The sequence below is a fragment of the Delphinus delphis genome, chromosome 12 (genome assembly GCF_949987515.2).
Source record: "Delphinus delphis chromosome 12, mDelDel1.2, whole genome shotgun sequence".
NCBI lineage: Eukaryota > Metazoa > Chordata > Mammalia > Artiodactyla > Delphinidae > Delphinus > Delphinus delphis.
Genome location: NC_082694.2, coordinates 60,896,835 through 60,917,042, shown reverse-complemented (window position 1 = coordinate 60,917,042; position 20,208 = coordinate 60,896,835). Strand labels below are relative to the sequence as shown.

Sequence of the window (20,208 nt, the reverse complement as noted above, 5' to 3'; positions counted from 1 at the left end):
CGGCAGGAGCTGGGCATAAAGGTGTAGCCTCTGGAGTCTGGCACATCTGTACCTAAATCCTAGAACCTGTCACACAATAGCTATGTGTCCTGAGCAAGTTACTCTGAGGCTGAGAGAGATTAAATATAGTTTACTATTGTACAAGCAATTAACAGCAGAATCAGAGAATCGACCTTCACTTCTTTGACTCCAAATCCCATGTTTTTTTCAATACTCTATAGGCTGATAACAAAGCTAAAAATGACTGAGGTGACATGCCAGAATATATTAGTGAATTCCTAAATAGAACCCATGAATCCACTGGAAATACGTATGAATAATATGTAATAAAGTCTACTTAGCCTGAACTATAAAATTACGTGTGGATTTGCCAAGTGGTAGAGAACTAAATCACAAAACTATTACATAGCTTCAAACTCCAAAATAAACTGGAAAACACTAATACACTCTAATCTCTTCTAAAACTTTTGAGAGCTACATCTATCCCAAACAACACAAAACTTAATCACAACATATCTATGAAGTTGAAAACAGACCTAAAAATCAATGTCTGGGTTCAGAATAATTTCTCCATTTCCTCTAAGCTATGATACTGGTCCTGGCTCCTTGAATGTTGGTGTTCTAAAGTTGTATCCTTGCTATCTTCTCTTCTCACACAGTATTATAATACTCTTCCTAGGTAACTTTATCCATACTAAAGGGTTCAGCCTACTCTAAAATCTTCATTCTCTACTCACCAAAATGACATTCTCAGCTCAGGTCTCTGAAATCCAGACCAGGATTTCCAACTGCTTACTACATACTGTCACTTGGATATTCCCACTTGGACTCCAGATTCAGCATGCCCAGAACTGGACTCATCATTTTCCCCTCAACTTATTCCCCCCACTATTTTGTATCTTTCTGTAAGCACTGTATATAAGGTATAAATAAGCCACTTCTGTTTCCAATTATCAGTTTCCTTTGTCTAGAAAATAGGTTAGCAAACCACAGCCTGCAGGCCAAATCTGGCCCATCATCCAGCCTGCCACCTGTTGCTGTAAATAGTTTTATTGGTACGCAGCTGTACTCATTTATTTACATACCAGCTATGGCAGAGTTGAGTAGTTGCAACAGAGATGATACCCCATAAAGCCAAAACTATTTACTATTTGGCCCTTTCCATAAAATTTGCCAGTCCATGACCTGTCACATCCATCTTCCCCTTTTCCCATCTTAACCCCTTACTTGACTCATTTCCATATTTCCTCCTGGATGGTTGATCTTTGGCTGATGCTTCTTTAAGAAGGCTTTGTTGACACTGCTCTCCCGTCACACCACAGCTAAGTTTATTCAGGTGTTACTTTCCCGCCCACAACACTCCTCACTACTATAATAACTCCTGATTTTCTTATTTGACTCTTTCACAGGATGCGTCCCTACGCCATTGTCCTCAAAACTTGCTCTCAAAATGTCTGCCCTTGACCCAGACCACAGGTATGGGCTTGAAATTGGGTCAAGCTCTTAATTTAGGAGTCAGCAAACTTGCAGGCAAAATGGTCTCTGTCTCAGGTACTCAGTTCTGCCATTTAAGCGTGAAAGCAGCCACCACCTAAATGAAGGAGCATGTCTGTAATTCTAATAAACTTCATTTACAAAATAGGTGGCAAGTTGGATTTGGCCTGTGGGCTATAGTTTGCCCATTCCTCCCTCAATCTCATCACCCAGAAAATCTTTACTTTTCTTTCCATCCCAGCCAAGAATATTATCTCCTCCCAAAATTACCAAAAACCCCTGTGCAAATTGCTGACATCATACCAATTCTCTGTAGTTTGCTAAAAGTCCCAGGGGCAATGGAGCACATGTTGAAATAGAACTCCTTTCCCAGACCTACTTAGAGCTTTTATTGTCAGCAGCATATCTCAGGTTCCATCTACACAGGGGTCTTTATGATCAGCAGGCCCTTATTAAGATAAATTACTCTGAAAAAACAAGTTTCAAAGGTCAATCTCAAAGTAAGTACTTACAGTTTTGTTGGTAAGTAGGCTGCAGTGTCATCTTTATTTCTGATGATGTCATTACATTTATCAAGCGTTTGAAAAACAGTGAAAGTATCTCCAATGCTATAAAGGGCTGCAAGATTTTTAGCTAACAATTTTCGCGTAGGTGGTCCAGGTGAACTACTTATTAATCCAGTTAATTGTTCAACAAGTTTTTTCTGTTTTTCCTTTACATCAGTCTGTTATAAAAAAATAAAGATCATCAGTTTTTTTCTTATACATAATTTTGTTATCTTTTAGTGAAAATTTAAAAATACTTAACAGTTAAGGCACTCTAATAATTAAAATCTATATTACTTTAGGTATAAAACCATAAATGAGAATTTTCAAGATAAGGAAGAGTTCAGTAAAAAAATGAACCGTTCTTTCCTAGATTAAATATTCTCCTCATTCTCCTCCAATTCCACAAAGTTAGCTGCCAATAAAAGTGACTACTCTATATCCAAAAAGTTTCCATGCTGACTTATTAAAAATTAAAACCAACAGTCAGTCAAAGGATGTAAAATATTGGGTGTATGGACAATTGACATCTTAGAACTCAGCTAGGGTCCCCTGTAAAAGCAAAGTCAGTAGTTCATAGAGTTATAGGTCAGTAAAGGAAACCAAAAGAAACTCTGAAGAGCTCTAGGCAACAGAAGAAATATTCAGATCTACTCGTAATCAATGCTGGGAATTCATCCATCCATTAAAGAAATACTTACTGTACACTTATATGCCATGCACTATTCTAGGTACTGGGGTGCAAATGCAAGAGTGATTACAATAGACAGTCTCTGCCCTCATGAAATTTACATTCTAATGGGGAGAAACAGAGTTTACCAAATAAACAAATGAATACTGTGAGTTCTTCCTGTTTTATACAGATTAGTAAGAAAAAGGCATCTCTGAAAAGAAGTGAAGATGTGAGTTATGCAGATATCTGGGAGAAGAACATTCCAGGCAGGCAACAAGTACAAGGGCCTTGAGGTGGGAGCATACTCAGCATGCTTGAGGACAGCAAGAAGCCAGTGTGGCCGGAGCAAAATAAGACAGAGGAAGTAGCAGGAGATGAAGTCAGAATGATAGAAGGGAGCAGGTCATGCAATGCCTCATACACCATTGTAAGAACTTTGTATTTTATTCTCAGTGAGAGTCTGAGGCAGAGGAGGGACACGATTAAATGCTTTAACAGGGTCTTTCTGACTATTGAGCTGAGGATACTCTACAAGGTACATGGCTGGAAGCACGGTGAGCACTTAAGAAGTTGTGGCAATAATCCGACAAGAAATGAGGGTGGTAACAATGGAAATAATGCGAAGTAACTGAATTCTGGATATATTTAGGGGAGAGAACCAATATGATTTGCTGATGAATATGATGTGGAGTTTGAGAAAAAGAAGGAAGTGAAGAATGGCTCTAAGATTTATGACCTGAGCAACCAGAAGGATTATACGGTCATTTCCTGAGATAGAAAGCACTGGGGCAAGGATAGGTTTGAGACAGTGAAATCAAGAACTTAGTTTTAAATATGTTAACTTTGAGATGCTGTTTAGATATTCAAGAGAAAGAGGTGGAGTAGCTAGTTGGATATCCGGTAATCATTACTACATAGATGGCAGTAAAAATCATGAGATTAGATGATATCACTGAAGGATTAAGATGGGTTTTTTTAAAAAAATAAAAATAAAAAAAGAGTGCCCAGGACTGAGAAAGAGCCAGCAAAAGAGAATGAGGAATAACTAGTGAAGCAGGAGTAGAATTAAAAGCAAATAGTGTCTTGGGAACCACAAATAGGAAAAACTTCACACCAACTGTGCATCAACAGTAATGATAACAATTTATTTTTTAATTTGGGTGAAGGGTGTACAGATGTTCATATTATTATGCTTCATAATTTGGATATACTTTTTATATACTCTTTTGTATTTTTCAATTTCACAACAAAAAAAGATATTTTGTGCTTTAAGATAGAGGATCAGCTATGTCAAAAACTGCTGACGGCTCCATTAAAACAGAATACTGACTGTGGTTTGGGCAATACAAGATCTGTTTCAGTGTAATGGAGGCAACAAATACCCAGCTGGAGTGGGTTTAAGAGAAAACAGAAACTTCTAGTTAAAGACTGTAAATGAATCCATGCATTAACTCTGTCTCTCCAGAAACTAAAAGTATACTAAAGGGCAACCAAAAAAAAAGCACCAATATAAAAGGGCAAAGAAAACAGAAAAAGAATCAATGCAAAATATAGAAGCCAGGTATCCTCAATATGGAAAGTTAAGAAGAGCCCCAACTTCCAACAGAGGACTCCTGAAAAGCTCATGTTTGTTCGTTGTTGCTCTTGTTTTGAGGCCCCAAATGCTTATGGAAGAGACAGTAAAGTTGTGCCTAGAAATGGAAGGAATGGTTGAGAGTCTATTTAAGAAGCTGTAAGACTCCCACATCTCTCTCCTCCATCCTGAACTCAGTGAGCTCGGGCACAACTGTGGGCTGGGAAAACTGCACTGAAAACAGGGGGATTAAGTAAAAGTTTAGACACTGAATGTTGAAGTCCCCAGCCTTCTCCCCCAAATCCTAGAACCTAGGCAGCTAGTCATGTACCCTAGGACACTAGAGTAAAAAAGTCTCTTACAGGGAATGACTAGCTCAGAAAAACCTAAAGGGGTTCCTCAAAGAATTGGACTAGTCTATGGCGAAGCACACTTCACCCTAACTAGAAAACTTTTACTACTCACTCTAAAATTTGAGCAGACTGCCAAATTTTCCTCAGATGTTTGAAGAAAGCATCTAATTTTAAAGACAGAAAATAAACACACAAATAATGAAAAGTAACTTGGGTGAAAAGATTGTGAAGGCAGAAGGAAAAAGAAAGAAAAGCCTATTATTAACTCTTCAGAGAGACAAGTGAAGATACTGGAATTGCTACACAGCACTGAGGGACCACTTGATGTTGGAGATAATGAATTTAAAGTGACAGCAGTCAGGGCTTCCCTGGTGGCACAGTGGTTAAGAATCTGCCTGCCAAGGCAGGGGACACAGGTTCAAGCCCTGGTCCGGGAAGACCCCACGTGCCGCGGAGCAACTAAGCCCGTGCGCCACAACTACTGAGCCTTGCTCTAGAGCCCGCGAGCCACAACCACTGAGCCCGAGTGCCACAACTACTGAGCCTGAGCTCTAGAGCTCGTGTGTCACAACTACTGAGCCCGTGTGCCACAACTACTGAAGCCCGTGCACCTAGAACCCATGCTCTGCAACAAGAGAAGCCACCGCAATGAGAAGCCCGTGCAAGACCCAACGCAACCAAAAATAAAAATTAAAAATAAATAAAAAGAAGTGACAGCAGTCATATAATCATGTTTTTCTCCACTCACATTCAGATGTCCAGGTAGAAACATAAAGTCTCTATCCAGGCAATAAGCTGGATTTAAACGCGGTTTGGGTTTTGCCACAGGATAGAAAAGGACAGACAAATTCTTACTACAGTACAGTGTAATATTCTCAAGTTCCACAAATGACCTACAATCTCCAAAACATAATGTGTTTTCTTACAAATCATGTACACATAATAGTCTTTATATATGTTAACCTAGCTAGAAAAAAAAGTAATACCATACCTTGTTGGCAGCAACCAAGACTTTATCAAGAAATCGCAACCATTCAAAGATAAAAACTGGTCTCTTCGCTTCAGTGATTTGAGCCAAAGCGTCTTCATTCAGCAATAAACTGTGGGCTAACTCCATTACTGAAGTTTTAATTTCACACCTTAAATAAACAATTTTAAAATACTTGTAAGAACTTGTTAATATTAAAAGTCAAACTTAACAAATGTAATCACTAAGAAATGAAAAATAAGGCTTTACTTCTCATTTCATTTGGAGGAAACTTACATAACTTCCTTGAGGCAAAACCTGAGAACCTAATTTTAAAGGATAAGGGTGCAAACAAAAACAAAGGAAAGTCATGCTTGGTGAGGAAGAATGAAGAATGGGTTCAACGGAAAATTAAGATAAATATTGCAAATAAGGCATTATTCCAGAAGGAAAATGCCTAGCAAAATACGTCATTAACCCATTCCATAAACGGGAAAACTGAAGCACCGAGATCAAACACCAGCCGGGCCTGACAACCCATCCTCCTTTTTCCTCTTCCACTGCTCGGTGCACAGCACCGTTCCGCTTCCCCTGCTGCACCTGCCCCAGGAAGAGGTCAAAACGTCCCAGCAGACAGATCCCACACTGGAAGGCTCCGAGAGTCTTCCTACGGAGATGAGGTGGCGGCGGGAGGCCAGGTCCCCGCGGCCGAAGCTTCAGCTACAACGCCGGGCGGTCCAGGAACGCAGCTGGCAGAGGCCGCGCGCACTGCAGGTCCGGGTAAACCGGCTATCTGGAGGAAGGCAGCGCAGCGCCGGGCCCGAGGCCGTCTCAGGCCTCGGCCGGGTCACCCGGTCTGTCAACCCCAGGAGGCAGCGACTCGGAACCAAGTCCGGCGCCTGAAAAGGGCAAATGTTCATTACGAACTCGAATTCCGTCCCCAGACCTCTGACAACCTAGTGGGGGCCTTGGCGTGTGTGCGTGTATGTGTGTCAACGTGCACGCTACGGTGGCGGACGGGTCGGCCTTACCTCCTAGTCTGGCAAAGGTAGACGAGCTGAGCTCCGCGTCTAGAAGAAGCCGCCAAGGGACCCGGATGCCCCGCCTCCCACACTTCTCCCAGCCGGAAGCGCGAGGAGAGCGCGTGCGCGGAAGGCTGATCCTGCGCAAGCGCACTTAACCACGTCCGCCTGGCCCCGCCTGCCTCCGATTTCCAATTGACACTGGCCGCGGAAACTCAGGTGGGAGCGAAGGCCCAGAGGTCCCGCGCAGGTTGGTGAGCGTCTGCGCAGCGCTAGCTTTCGCGAGCTGGCCTGGGGAGAGTACAGCTGCCAGGTAAGGAGCTGTGGGCGCCTGGTGAAATGATGAAGGGCGGTGATCTGTGCACTGGCTGTGACTACCCATCACACCATCACCAATATTCCCACCCGTGAGTGGTCGCGTCTGTGGCACGCTTGCACCTGGGAGGGGCGCGACAGAGAAGGGATCAGCGGCCCCTGAGAGGAGTGTTTGGGTCTGACGCGCTTCTTGTCACCTTTCTACTGTACATCCAACTACTTAGTCCATCTCTCCACTTGGATGTGTAATGGGACTCTCAGTACATGTGAAGCAGCACTCTTATTGCCACCTCCCTGTCCACTATCTGCCAAAAAACAAAACAAAAACAAAACCTGATGCTACAGTCTAACCGCTCTCAAAAACTGGTAACTCCATTCTTCCAGGTATTCAGACCAAAAGCCTTTTAGTAATCCTTGACATCGATCTTTCCCACACCGCCGCCAATCCAGCAGCAAATCCCGTTACCTCTATCTTCAGAATATACCCAGAATCCGACCATTTCTCACCACTTACACTGCTGTCACTGTGATCCAAGCCACCGTCATTCTGCCAGGATTATCACCTTGTGAAGTTTATCCTTATCCTTATGGGAACAGATGATGCTAAAGTATAGTGTACCTATAAAAAGGGGGTTTAAAAAACCTGTAACGCCTCTGCATAGCACTTTAGAGCTAAGTAGTTCCCTTAAAAATAATCGAATCCTATTTGCAGTAGAAAGAGCTCTGAGACCTGGATTTTTTGTGGTGTTGAGCAAGTCATTTAGCCATACTGAGTCTTAATTAAAGCAGGACTAACTGTCCGTACCTTACAGAGTTGTTAATGGTAATTAAATGGGATAAAAATGTTTGATACACTCGGTAGGTGCTAGATCATTATGTATAAAAATACTGTTATTACAAATGAAGAATCTGAGGTTTAGAGACAGTGGGTGAATTACCACAAGTGCTGGATATAATCTTACATACTTTTAACTTATTGTATTATAATAAAAGGAAAATTAGGCAAAACTAAGCTGTAATGTTTAAGGATGCATGTGTGGGTGATGAAACCATAAGGAAAAGGAAGTGACTGGAAGGGGTGTGATAGGGTAGGGGACAGGGAGGGCTTCTGGGGGGCTGACAAGGTTCTATCTGCTGATATGGGTGATGATTTCTATTATCTTTTGCTGTAGAACAAATTATTCTAAAGTTTAGCAACTTGAAATAACTATAATCATTTATTATCTCACAGTTTCTGTGGGTCAGGAGTTTGTTAGTGGTTTAACTTAGCTTGGAATTTAAGAAGTTGTAATGGGGACTTCCCTGGTGGTCCAGTGGTTAAGACTCTGTGCTTCCAGTGCAGGGGGCGTGGGTTCGATCCCTGCTTGGGGAACTAAGCTCCCACATGCTGCACCACGCAGCCAAAAAGTAATAAATAATCAAAACATTAAAATTAAAAAAAGAAGTTGTAAGGAAGATGCCAGCCCACAGTGAGCATCTGAAGGCTTGACTGGGGCTGGAGGATCCATTTCCAAGGTGACTCACTCATGTCACTCCCAAGTTTGTGCTTGTTGTCAACAGGAGGCCTCAGTTCCTCCTGCGTGGACTTCTCCATAGATCTGCTTAAATATCCTTACTATATAACAGCTGACTTCCTTCAGAGAGAGTGATCTAACTAACTTCAGAGTTAGAGTGATCTAAGAGCTGTAGTGTCTTTTGTGACCAAGAAGTCACACTCCACCATTTCTTCAATATTCTGTTGGTTACATAAGTCAACCCATTCACTGTGGAAGGATGTTGAAAACCAAGAGGTAAAAATCACTGGGGGCCATCTTGGAGGCTACCACATGCTTACAAGAGTGTTTGCCTCATAAAAATGCACTAAGCTACACATTTATTTTATGCAGTTTTCTGTATTGATAGATTTACAAGAAGATTTTTAAAAAAGAAGACATGGCGACACAGGAAGAAAGTATTCCGTTACTACAAAATCAGAAATATAATTAAAGACCCTTCTTATCCTCATCATAGCTAAACACTGAGGATTTATGATGTTTGGGACACAGTGGTAGGCAGAGGGTATACAGGGGACTTATCTTTGTGGTTTACAGCCTAGTTGGGAAGATATACATTAAAAATATAAAAACCAGTACAGTAATACTGTTTTCATCCAATGTAATTGTCCAGACTCTTGGTTACAGTTGACAGAACCCCTGTTCAAACAAGCTTAAATAATGAGGAAACTTATCAGCCTATGTAGCTGGGAAGAATGGGAGGTCATAGCATTAAAGAAAGAGCTGCAGGAATCAGGGCCTTGAGAACTAGGGTTGGAGACTCATTGCCTTTAGGCCTGTCTCTATCTGGCTTCATTCTGCAGAACAGGATCTCTTCGAATGACCAAGAAGATGGCCATCCACAGCCCAGCTTCACATACTTCCAGTTTAGAAACCCCAACAAAGAGAGCTTCTTTTCCCTGCGATCCATATATTCGTATCATTAGGGAAAGAGATGCTTACTTGCCCTGTTTAGGTCATCCCCTCGCCTTTGCTAGGACATAAGGTACTATAACTGGCCATCTTGTGCCCAAGAGAGTATATGGTACTAAGATTGCCACCTTCCACTAGAACCACAAGGAGGGCAGAAGGCCGGGTTTCCAAAGGGAAGGATGGTGAGCAGGCCAAAACAGCATATGTGCACTGCAACAAGTGACTCCACTTTTGTATCCAGGAACTGGACCAGCAGCATTGACAGCACCTGGGCGCCTGTTAGAAATGCAGGACCTCAAGCTCCAGCTCAGAATCAGACTCTGCATTTTAAGAAGATCCCAGGGCAATTCATATACACAGTAAAGTTTGAAGTGTACTTTATAATTACATGATTTTAACTACTTCGGATAGAAACTGTCCTCAAAAGTGTTTCCACATAAGTGAAGTGTTAACTATATCAAGTTACAAATGAATAGCTTGAACATAAAGTGCTGTGGAGAGAGGCCTAAAGTGGTCAGGACAGGCTTTTGTGAAGGAGGGTAGCCTAGGCCTAGGAGGAGGGAACTGTCTGTGGTGTGTTCAGAGGGCAATGAGAGAGACCATGTGGCGTGACTAATGAGTCCTAGAGGAGAGTCAGAGGTCAGATTATGAAGGATCTCTCTGGCTACCATGTGAAAATGATGGTTCCTCCACTGCCCACAGGGTAAAGTTTACAAAGGATTTGAAACTGGCAAGTAACATGTCCTGACATGTTTTTAAAAAACCACTCTGGAGAGGTTCTAGAGGATGGGTTGGAGGAGGAGAGGCCAAAGGCAATGAGACCAATTAGGAAGCAGTTGTAATAGTTCAGGTGAGAAAAAAATGCCTGAACGAAAGCAGTGGTCACAACTATAGGAAAAAATGCCTATGGGGGATAATACGGAGGAAGAGTTGACAGAGGTTTATAAGAGGTCAGGAAGGGGGAGATAGTGGTGACGTTAATTTGGAAATACAGGGATGAAGGAGGTCTTGGGAGGGGGAAGAGAATGAGTTGTTTGGATTATTGAGTTTGACAGCTCCACCCAGAAGGATGTCAAAAGGACACTTGAATATGGAGTAGAGCTCTAGAGAAAGGTCATGGCTGGGAACGCATACAGGTTTATTTCCATTTTGGTAAACTGAAAATTAGTAATCGTTACTTTATCCTATTTGATTTGTAGATGGTTTTGCCATATGAAGCTGAAAATGGCAGAAGAGGAGGACTATATGTCTGATTCCTTCATTAATGTCCAGTAAGTAAATATGCACACTCCATGAAATGATATGTGTAAGACATTAGTGGAGATTTTTCAGCAATGCCATTGATTTTATATATTTTTATTTTTTATAAATTTATTTATTTAATTTATTTATTTTTGGCTGCGTTGGGTCTTTGCTGCTGCGCAGCCCCCTTCCAGCTGCAGTAAGCAGAGGCCACTACTCGCCGCAGTTTGTGGGCCTCTCACTGCCGTGGCCTCTCCCGTTTCGGGGCACGGGCTCCAGGTGAGTGGGGTTCAGTAGTTGTGGCATGCAAGCTCCAGAGCACAGGCCCAGCAGCTGTGGTGCACAGGCCCAGTCGCTCCGTGGCATGTGGGATCCAACCAGACCAGGGCTCAAACCCATGTCCCCTGCATTGGCAGGCGGACTCCCAACCACTGCGCCACCAGGGAAGCCCTAAGCAATGCCACTGATTTTAAAGGTGAGGTTGGAAGTTAGTCTTATTGCTTCATGGAAATACTTCCTACATGTCTATAGTACAAAGATACTAGAAATCTCTTCTTCCTTTTTAATGCTAGGTGTTTTTTTCCTGCCCTTGATTCTTTTTATTCCCCTTTTCCAAGGATATTTACTGTTTTACTTCATTTCATCTCATCGCGTCTTAATACCTGCTGTCCAGCTTTGCTTTTTATTATAGCCAACCTCTTAGAAAAATTAGTTTGAACCTACTATTTCTAATTTCTTCAACTCTGTACTTTTAGTTTCTTACAATATGGTACCAGCCTTCATCATTTTAACTAACACAGCCATTCTCAAAGGACATTGGTTATGTTCTAACAAAGATGCTCCTAGAGGTAGCACTGAAATATTAAGTAGTGTCAAGTGAGTAAGTGGCAAAGCTATGAGAAACTTGCATGTACTGGTCCAAAATAACCTTTTCCCTCATTCTTCAGAGAAGATATCAGACCAGGCTTGCCAATGCTGAGGCAAATCCGAGAAGCCCATCGAAAAGAAGAAAAGCAACAGGAAGCTAATTTGAAAAATAAGCGGAAGAGTTTAAAAGAAGAAGAACAAGAGAGACGTGACATTGGACTGAAGAATGCACTAGGCTGTGAAAACAAAGGGTTTGCTTTGCTCCAGAAGATGGGATATAAAAGTGGTCAGGCCCTTGGCAAAAGTGGTGAGTCACAGCCAGAAATAAACAGCTGTAATTTATTGATGAGTACCAGTGATGACTCTTTAATCTCTGTCCCTCTACACAGAAATTGAAACAACTTAAGCTTCCTAGGCTCTTACTGTTGCTGGCAAGCTTATGGAGAGCTTCCATCTTCCCACATCCACTTTAGACATGTGCCATCAAGAGCTGCTTATCTGCCCAGCTCGGCCTCAAAGGCGCTAACAAGTGGGATGGACGAGGCTTACAATGGAGGCAGCAGCTAAGAATGGTGACAAGAGAAGGGTTAAGAAGTACAGTGGCCCAAAGGACAGTGAAGCAACATCGAAGATGATGGCAGGACTCTGCCCTGCTTGCTCTGTACCTGTGGCAGCTGCCTGAGTGACCCCTCAGCTGGAGAAGCTCAGTTCTCACCTCTCTTTTAGGAATGAGATTGCTTATTAAGAGATAGAGGCCATATACGTATAGTAGCTTCTGTAAGCTGTTTATCTCCTCTCCTCTCCTTTATTGTCATTGCTTTGACCTTCACCTCGCAAGGCTTTGCTCTCTCTTGTGGCTCCCACCCTCCTGGATATATATCAGTGTTTTTACTTCTTAAAATCCTTCCTACCTTGAGGTGGCGTTGCAGGCTGTGGATCAGCCTTATCGAGGACTAAGTATTTGAAGGCAAGGGTGGTAGTTGATTGTAGAGTATTGATGTTCAGTTACAGTTTTGAGTATCATTGAAACTGAAGGGGATAAGTACAGAACATTATAAAGTTGCATACTGCACCTGCCTGTAGTTTGAGGAAGAATTTCTAAAGTAGTTTGTGTTTTGTTCTCTATTTTTTTTTTTTAGGAGACGGTATTGTTGAACCAATTCCTCTTAATGTCAAAACAGGTATGTAATTATTTTTGAGGCTATTTACCAGTAATAACAACTTACACTTAAATTTAGCACATATATTTGCTTAATAAATACTTTTTTATGGTGGTACTGTTACAGTTCTTATCATAAGACACCCTCAGTAAAATGTTTCTCAGTTAAATTTCTAGACCTTTTAAACTAAAAATACAAGTAAGTTTTAGTCAGTATAAAATAAAATTTTAATCATAAAAATAGGGGAAAAAGTGTTGTAACCATTAACAACACAAAGCTATTTTTGTCCACTGAGTGTCCTAAAAGTATCCTGAGACAGATGTATCCATTAAATGTTTTTCTTAATACTTTGGACAAATGAAAGAGAAAAAATATATACTTTATTTGTTCAGCATATTTATATGTAAGTATGACAGTTGATACTGTTTTCCCAATTTGAAAAAAATGTGTATAGTATTACCATCTTATTAGATCAGACCAATGATCTTTGTAAAAATCAAATTATGTGTTTGGGTTAAAAAAAATCTCTAGTGTTTTCTCCCATCCTTCTTATCAAATGATTTTGAGTGACTGTACTCAAATTAGAATTGCATTTAATCTGTAAGTATTTAGGGAATTCCCTGGCAGTCCAACAGTTAGGACTTGGCGCTTTCACTGCCTAGGGCTCGGGTTCAATCCCTGGTTGGGGAACTAGGAACCCACAAGCCGCAAGGTGTGGCCAGAAAAAGAAATTTTAAGTTGTCATGTTTTGAAATATAAAGTCAGTACATTTCTCATCAGTGTTTCCTGTTTGAGCAGGAAAAAGTGGCATTGGTCATGAGGCATTACTAAAACGGAAAGCAGAGGAAAAATTGGAAAGCTACAGAAGAAAGATTCTCATGAAAAAAGAAGTTGAAGAAAGAGCTGCAGAACAGTTTCGGTATTTTAGCAGTTTATAGTTTCACCTTTTCTTTATTGTGGTATGTTTTCTGGTACTTGGACATATAAAATGGATGAAGAGAGCACAGACCTCTAGTGTACTATTTTTTTCTTTGAATCAGAATGCGACTTAAAAATAAGCAAGATGAAATGAAGCTAGAAGGAGATCTTAGAAGAAGCCAGAGAGCCTGTCAACAGTTGGATACTCAGAAGGTAAGCCTTTTACCTGCTTTCAGTTTGGTAAAGTGTTTTGGCACCCAGTGTGATTTGCTGTGTATTTTTATTGTTAAAAAGAGAGAGAGAAAGAGAGAACTCCAAGCCTGGTGTATCTACCCACTAAAGCTTTCATTTAAGATGCATTATTGATCTATGATAACTGATACTCATAATAATGACTTGTTCTCTGCAGGAACCTGAGTAGTCTGAATTATCCTCTATGGGTAAATTACCATTTTTACACTTAACTGTTCTCCACTTATTTGAATATTGATTACTCAGGGCTATTATGTGTGGAAATTCTGTTCACCAGGATATTCGGTTAACCAGAATAGCCTATTTTCAGTCCATATCCAATACCATATGTGTCTCTAACTAGTAAAATCATGGTAGACTACTATCTAGTTCAGATTTGAATGGTTCTTAAAATTCAATTTTTGATTTGATTTCATTTCTTTTTTATTTTGATGGTTCAATTACCATCAAAATAAAATAACTTCATTTAAAGTCTCAAAAATGGAGGGCTTTGGACTTCCCTGGTGGTGCAGTGGTTAAGAATCCACCTGCCAATGCAGGGGACACGGGTTCGAGCCCTGGTCCGGGAAGATCCCACATGCCGCAGAGCAACTAAGCCCGTGTGCCACAACTACTGAGCCTGTGCTCTACAGCCCATGAGCCACAACCACTGAGCCTGTGTGCTACAACTACTGAAGCCTGCACGCTCTAGGGCCCGTGCTCCACAACAAAGAGAAGCCACCGCAATGAGAAGCCCGCGCACCGCAATGAAGAGTAGCCCCGCTTGCCACTAGAGAAAGCCCACCTGCAGCAACAAAGACCCAACACAGCCATAAATAAATAGATAGATAGATAGATAGATAAAAGTGGGGGGCTTCCCTGGTGGCACAGTGGTTAAGAATCCACCTGCCAATGCAGGGGACACGGGTTTGAGCCCTGGTCTAGGAAGACCAACATGCCGCAGAGCAACTAAGCCCGTGCACCGCAACTACTGAGCCTGTGCTCTGCAGCCTGCGAGCCACAACTACTGAGCCCACATGCCACAACTACTGAAGCCTGCGTGCCTAGAGTCCGTGCTCCTCAATGAGAAGCCACTGGAATGAGAAGCCCACGCACCACAATGAAGAGTAGCCCCGCTTGCCGCAACTAGAGAAAGCCCGCCCGCAGCAACGAAGACCCAACGCAGCCAAAATAAATAAATAAAATAAAATAAAGTCTCAAAAATGGGGACTTCCGTGGTGGTGCAATGATTAAGAATCTGCCTGCCATTGCAGGGGACATGGGTTCAATCCCTGGTCCGGGAAGATTCCACATGCTGCAGAGCAACTAAGCCCGTGCGCCACAATTACTAAGCCTGTGCTCTAGAGCCCGTGAGCCACAACTACTGAAGCCTGCGTGCCTAGAGCCTGTGCTCCTCAACAAGAGAAGCCACCGCAGTGAGAAGCGCTCGCACCGCAATGAAGAGTAGCCCCCGCTCGCCGCAACTAGAGAAAGCCCACTCGCAGCAACGAAGACCCAATGCAGCCAAAAAAATAAATAAATAAATATTTTTAAAAAAGAATAAAAAAGTTTCCTTCAATTAAAAACAAAAGTCTCAAAAATGTTTGTAAAATTCCCTTCATATGTAAATAGATTGCTGGAAGCAATCTCTCTTTTCTCTATTTCCATAGGACATTATTTTGAATATGTGTCGTGATACTTAAGATTTCCTCACTGATATGTATCATTTTATACCCATTAAGCTACTTATACCCATAGCTTCTTTTCCCTACTAGATTGTCTGCACCTGGGAGGCAGTATTCTAACTGGGTTTTGCATCCCCATAGTTCATAGTGCTTTACTCTTAAAGCAGCACTCAGTAAATATTTAATTGAGAGAATGAATTCATGTTGACAGGAGCATACTTGTGATAGAGTTATGTTTAGCTGTGTTTAATTGGGAATAATTCTACATTTTCAGAATATTCAGGTTCCCAGGGAGGCATGGTACTGGTTGAGGCTTGAAGAGGAAACTGAAGAAGAGGAAGAGGAAGAAAAAGAACAAGATGAAGATGAATATAAGAGTGAAGACTTAAGTGTATGTGTTGGGACCAGTTCCGTAAGCCGGCTGTCTCAGCCTTGGCACGATTAACATTTTGAACTGGGCAGTTGTTTGTTGTCGGGGGCCGTTCTGTGCATTGTGAGATATCTGAGAGCATCTGTGGCCTCCACCCACCAGATGTCCATTGCACTTCCCCCTTGTGACAACGGAAAACGTCTTCAGACATTACTACATTTTCCCCCGAGGGGAAAAAATCACCCCTTGAGAACCACTGCATTACAGGTTTATTTCATGAACCCCAGAGCAAAACTTAATATAATTTTCCCCGTTAGCTTCAGTCTACCCTCTCACCTCAGTTTTAGTTTGGATGATGGATTAGCCGCAAATGTAACTTATGTTAATTTCTACCTTGTTTCCTGCTGAACTCCTGGAAGTGATTCTGAGTACCTCCCTCCCCCACCCACAAACAAAACAAAGCAAAAAAACACAATTCAAAGGAAGTAGAGATTATTCAAGGAAAGAATACACATTTCTATGGTTACTTTGTATAAAAGAGTATGTAGGAGACGTTCACAATTTGAAAACCATATGTTCCACTTAACTGGGAGACCATTGATGAGAACTTTAGTGGTAGAGAGAGACAGTTTCAGCCAGATTTGTTGAAAGTAGAAGGGGTCTTTAAAGGATGCTTATTCTAATAGAGCCAGCCAAGATCTATTGTTGAAATGTTAACAAGGGGTCTCTGTTGTGTCTGACAGATGTGAAAATAGGGTAACTGGTAAACTGGGACATGTTCTAATATATTCTGCCCTTGACACCTCTCCTAACTGGTTGAGCGTGTAGTAGAAGATTTAGGGCCTTAGGGTAATTCAGCATGATCTGAGAGACCCGAAAACCAAGATTCTGTTCAATGTGAACTATTAATATGCTTGTATCCTATACCTAGGTACTGGAAAAATTACAAATATTGACTAGTTATTTAAGAGAAGAACATCTGTATTGTATTTGGTGTGGAACAGCCTATGAAGGTAAGAAGATACTTTATACTTTTTAAAAATATTGAGTACAAACACAAAACATTGATTTTAGCTTTGATTTTTTATGAAAGTCACATTTCCCATAGACAATGGAAATTTTTTTATTCCCTCCAAATGGCCATGTTGGATGAATGCTTTAAAGAAATAGTGGACAGAGAAATAATTGAGGGTTGATAAAGGTGCTTTTAACTTTTCAGAAACTGAATGTGCAGAAGGGAATTTTTCAGTCTTCTATTTCAAAAGAAATAGAGTTTTTAATCACTTGAAGATGTTGAATTTTTTCATGCTTTATTTTTCATGACTCTTCAGCTACCTGAAAAATATCGTAAATTTTTAGAACTAATTTTTTTGTATTTAGGTAGAATACTATCCCTGAACCATAAAAATCAGAATGTTGAAATCCACGCCATTGTTTTTTCATTGTAAGGAAAGAAGTGGTTTAAAATGTGTCAAATGTCTTAACAGACACAAGTGCTTTCTCTTCTAACACATTTGCCCAAGTCAGCTTTGCTAACTTGAATTTAAGGACTTTGTACATGAGAGGTGAAGAATTTTGAGTTATTGTTGTATCTTTTCCTGGTTTGTTTAGCAGAGTAAGAAGCAAACACAGCTACAAAATACATGTCATGTTGAAATAATTTTCTAGAATAGTATACTATGCAATTTGTATTAATTGTTCCTTTTCCTCACATAAATTACAGATAAAGAAGACCTGTCTTCAAATTGCCCAGGACCAACTTCTGCAGATCATGACTAAGATTATTCTCAATAAAGTAGAAGCTTGGCAAATGTTATTGTTTCCTAGACAGTTGAGCAGTTAGAATTTCCAAATTTTTGATACCAGTAAAGAAAGAGGGCCTTTATATGTTTCATTGTTTTTTATACATTAGAAGTACTTTGTACTTTAGAATATAATTGTTCACTGGCTTCAAAAACATAATGGAAAGCCATTTCAGAACACAAGTATTATAGACATGGGCAATTACAATTTATGACTCTTTTGTGACGTTTATGGGATTTAAGGACACCAACTCTCTTATTCACTTTGGAACAAATTGAGAAATAAGACATAGGAGTTAGAGATCAAAATATCAGCTTTATTATCAATGAAATAAAGAGCTAGTTGACTTGTTCTCCAGTCATGCTCCCTGCGAGACCTCCCTGGTTAGAGAGAACTGCCGACCTTGCCTCGGAGGGACAGAGCCCATCTTTGCATTAGGAGACCATTAGCTTTCAAGGTGAGAGAACCAACCCCTCAGGGGTGGGGCCATACATGCTCAGTTCCTTTTCCCAAAATCACTCATCAGATGAGACACCTCTCTGTTGAGACAGAATGAATACAGGTTCACAGAGCTTGTTCCCACACTTCTCTCTTCTAAGGAGCAAGAAGTTCCCTTCATGCAAGCATGAGAAGGAGGGGAAAAGTATTCCCCTCAATAAGAGTAATGTCAGAGGCAAGGTTCCATTAATAGTACTTAATTCTAATCAGTTTTAGAAACAAAGTAGTGATGATATTCCGTAAAATCGTTGAGTTTTCATAGCAATGTGTATATCCATTATAAGTGAACAATTGCCCATTTTGGCTAAAGAAACAATAATTAGGAGTAACCTTAAATATCAGGTGATCCAACTTCTTAATCCCTTTGACAACATTCCTAGCAGGTGCTAATCCAACCTCTGCCTTTATTCCTCCAGCCACAGAGAGCTCACTGCCTTAAAATGGACCGTTGCATTGCTGGGTAGCTCTAAGTCATTTTAAAAGTTATTTTTCTGTCTTAAGCTGAGTTCTGCTTCCCTATAATTTAACCAGATATAGCTAAAGACATACCATGTGGCACACCTCTAGAGAGCTCCATCTAAGTTTGGGCATCAAAATCATGAACTTTTTTAAAGTTCACAAGCTCAGGTGCCACCCTTAGTGACTTGATTCAGCTAGTCTAGGATAGTTTCTGGATATCTATTTATTTTAAAGTTCTAAGAATGTGTCTGATTATCACCTGTGGATGAGAACTAGCGCTCTAGGTTAAACTAGAGCATGACTGTACTTCGGATCAAGTTGTGACCTCATCTGTACAGTTTTACAGCTCACCTTTCAGTAGCATTGAGCAAGAGATCAGCCTCTTTTTATTATAAACAGCATACCTGACAACATAGCAGAAGCTAACCTACACTTGCCCAAATTAAGATAATCAATGGTATGAGTTGTATTAGCCTCTGACCTAATTTGACCTAGTTCACTTGTTCTAAAGTCTAACTTGGGGAGCTTTAAAAAACATGGTATTACAAAGGTCCCACCTCCAGAGATTCTGATGTAATTGGTCACTGTGGCCTGTGTATCACTACCCCTGATTCTAAAATGCAGCAGAGGGACTTCCTGGTGGCGCAGTGGATAAGACTCCACGCTCCCAATACAGGGGCCCGGGGTTAGAGCCCTGGACAGGGAACTAGATAACACACACATGCCGCAACTGAGAGTTCACATGCCACAACTAAGGAGGCTGCCTGCCTCAACTAAGACCCCATGCAATCAAATAAATAAATAAATAAATAAAATGCAGCAGAGCTTGAAAACGTAGTTAACTTCTGGGCCTCGGTTCTTCATCTAGAAACTGAATTATGAGTTTTATGACTATAAATACATATATAAAATATTGGAGCTTATATAGTTGGATAAAACTGATAGTTACTTTTTCCATTTAAAAAAATCGTAACATCGTATTAACAGCTAAAACAAAGTATATCTTCTTCTTGGAATTATAGTCACATCCTTTCCTGTCATTTCAGCCAACAAACCAACATTCATTTGGACAGACCCAACGCCATGTGGATAATTTCAGACAGAATGGAGTTAGGAACTGGCTTCCTTTTCTCCTCTTACTGACTGTAGGGCAACCTGCCCAGTGGCCTAGAGTATTTTGAATATGTCTGTGAACAAATATGCTGTGAATGTAGGAATAACCTTGATGGAACCCATAAGTCCACCAGAGTTGTGGTCTGCATTTCCAGGCCAGAGGCCAGAAATTTACTTGTTGTCATTTACTTTTGTTTATATTGTACTATGTTTATTTTCAGAGTCCTATCTAGAATTTCTAAAATGTTTCATTTTCCTACTTATAAACCCAAAATACTGGAGCTTTTAAAATTCAAAATAAATAGACTTTAATATACTAAATTGGTTTACCATACCCACCTTTACTTTGTTATTTATCAACATTTAATTGTTGAAATTTTACAGTGAACATTATTATTATTTAGTGTTAGACACATTTTGCAGGATCAAGTATATGAAATTCTTAACACTTTTAT

General features: G+C 40.8%; 2 protein-coding genes across 4 annotated transcripts in view; one reads left to right on the top strand and one right to left on the bottom strand.

Annotated features, from left to right (window-relative positions):
- HEATR5B (HEAT repeat containing 5B) overlaps positions 1–6,823 on the bottom strand; it is an 87,150-nt gene extending 80,327 nt beyond the window's left edge. The window contains exons 1-3 of the mRNA XM_060026819.1: positions 6,637–6,823; positions 5,630–5,777; positions 2,007–2,218 (exon numbers count right to left, since the gene is read on the bottom strand). Coding sequence (XP_059882802.1) covers positions 2,007–2,218; positions 5,630–5,755 — 338 coding nt within the window. The 5' untranslated portion in view covers positions 5,756–5,777; positions 6,637–6,823. The remainder of the gene's footprint in view (positions 1–2,006; positions 2,219–5,629; positions 5,778–6,636) is intronic.
- On the top strand, positions 6,807–18,065 carry GPATCH11 (G-patch domain containing 11). Of its 3 annotated transcripts, XM_060026827.2 has the most exons (9): positions 6,807–6,940; positions 10,607–10,678; positions 11,597–11,823; positions 12,656–12,697; positions 13,475–13,595; positions 13,717–13,807; positions 15,785–15,901; positions 16,812–16,893; positions 17,604–18,011. In XM_060026827.2, the coding sequence occupies exons 2-9, from the start codon at positions 10,620–10,622 to the stop codon at positions 17,657–17,659; spliced, it is 795 nt and encodes a 264-aa protein (XP_059882810.1). In that variant the 5' UTR covers positions 6,807–6,940; positions 10,607–10,619; the 3' UTR covers positions 17,660–18,011. The 3 variants fall into 3 exon arrangements, with proteins under 3 accessions (XP_059882810.1, XP_059882808.1, XP_059882809.1); XM_060026825.1 differs by lacking the exon at positions 15,785–15,901 and having other exon boundaries at positions 17,604–18,065; XM_060026826.1 differs by lacking the exon at positions 11,597–11,823 and having other exon boundaries at positions 6,870–6,940; positions 17,604–18,065.
- Positions 18,066–20,208: the final 2,143 nt, after the last annotated feature.

Coding starts and splice junctions, on each gene's coding strand:
- GPATCH11 (XM_060026827.2), top strand. CDS start 10,620: ATGAAGCTGAAAATGGCAGAAGAGGAGGACTATATGTCTGATTCCTTC. Junction 12,698..13,474: donor TCCTCTTAATGTCAAAACAG/GTATGTAATTAT, acceptor CTGTTTGAGCAG/GAAAAAGTGGCATTGGTCAT. Junction 13,596..13,716: donor AGAGCTGCAGAACAGTTTCG/GTATTTTAGCAG, acceptor TCTTTGAATCAG/AATGCGACTTAAAAATAAGC.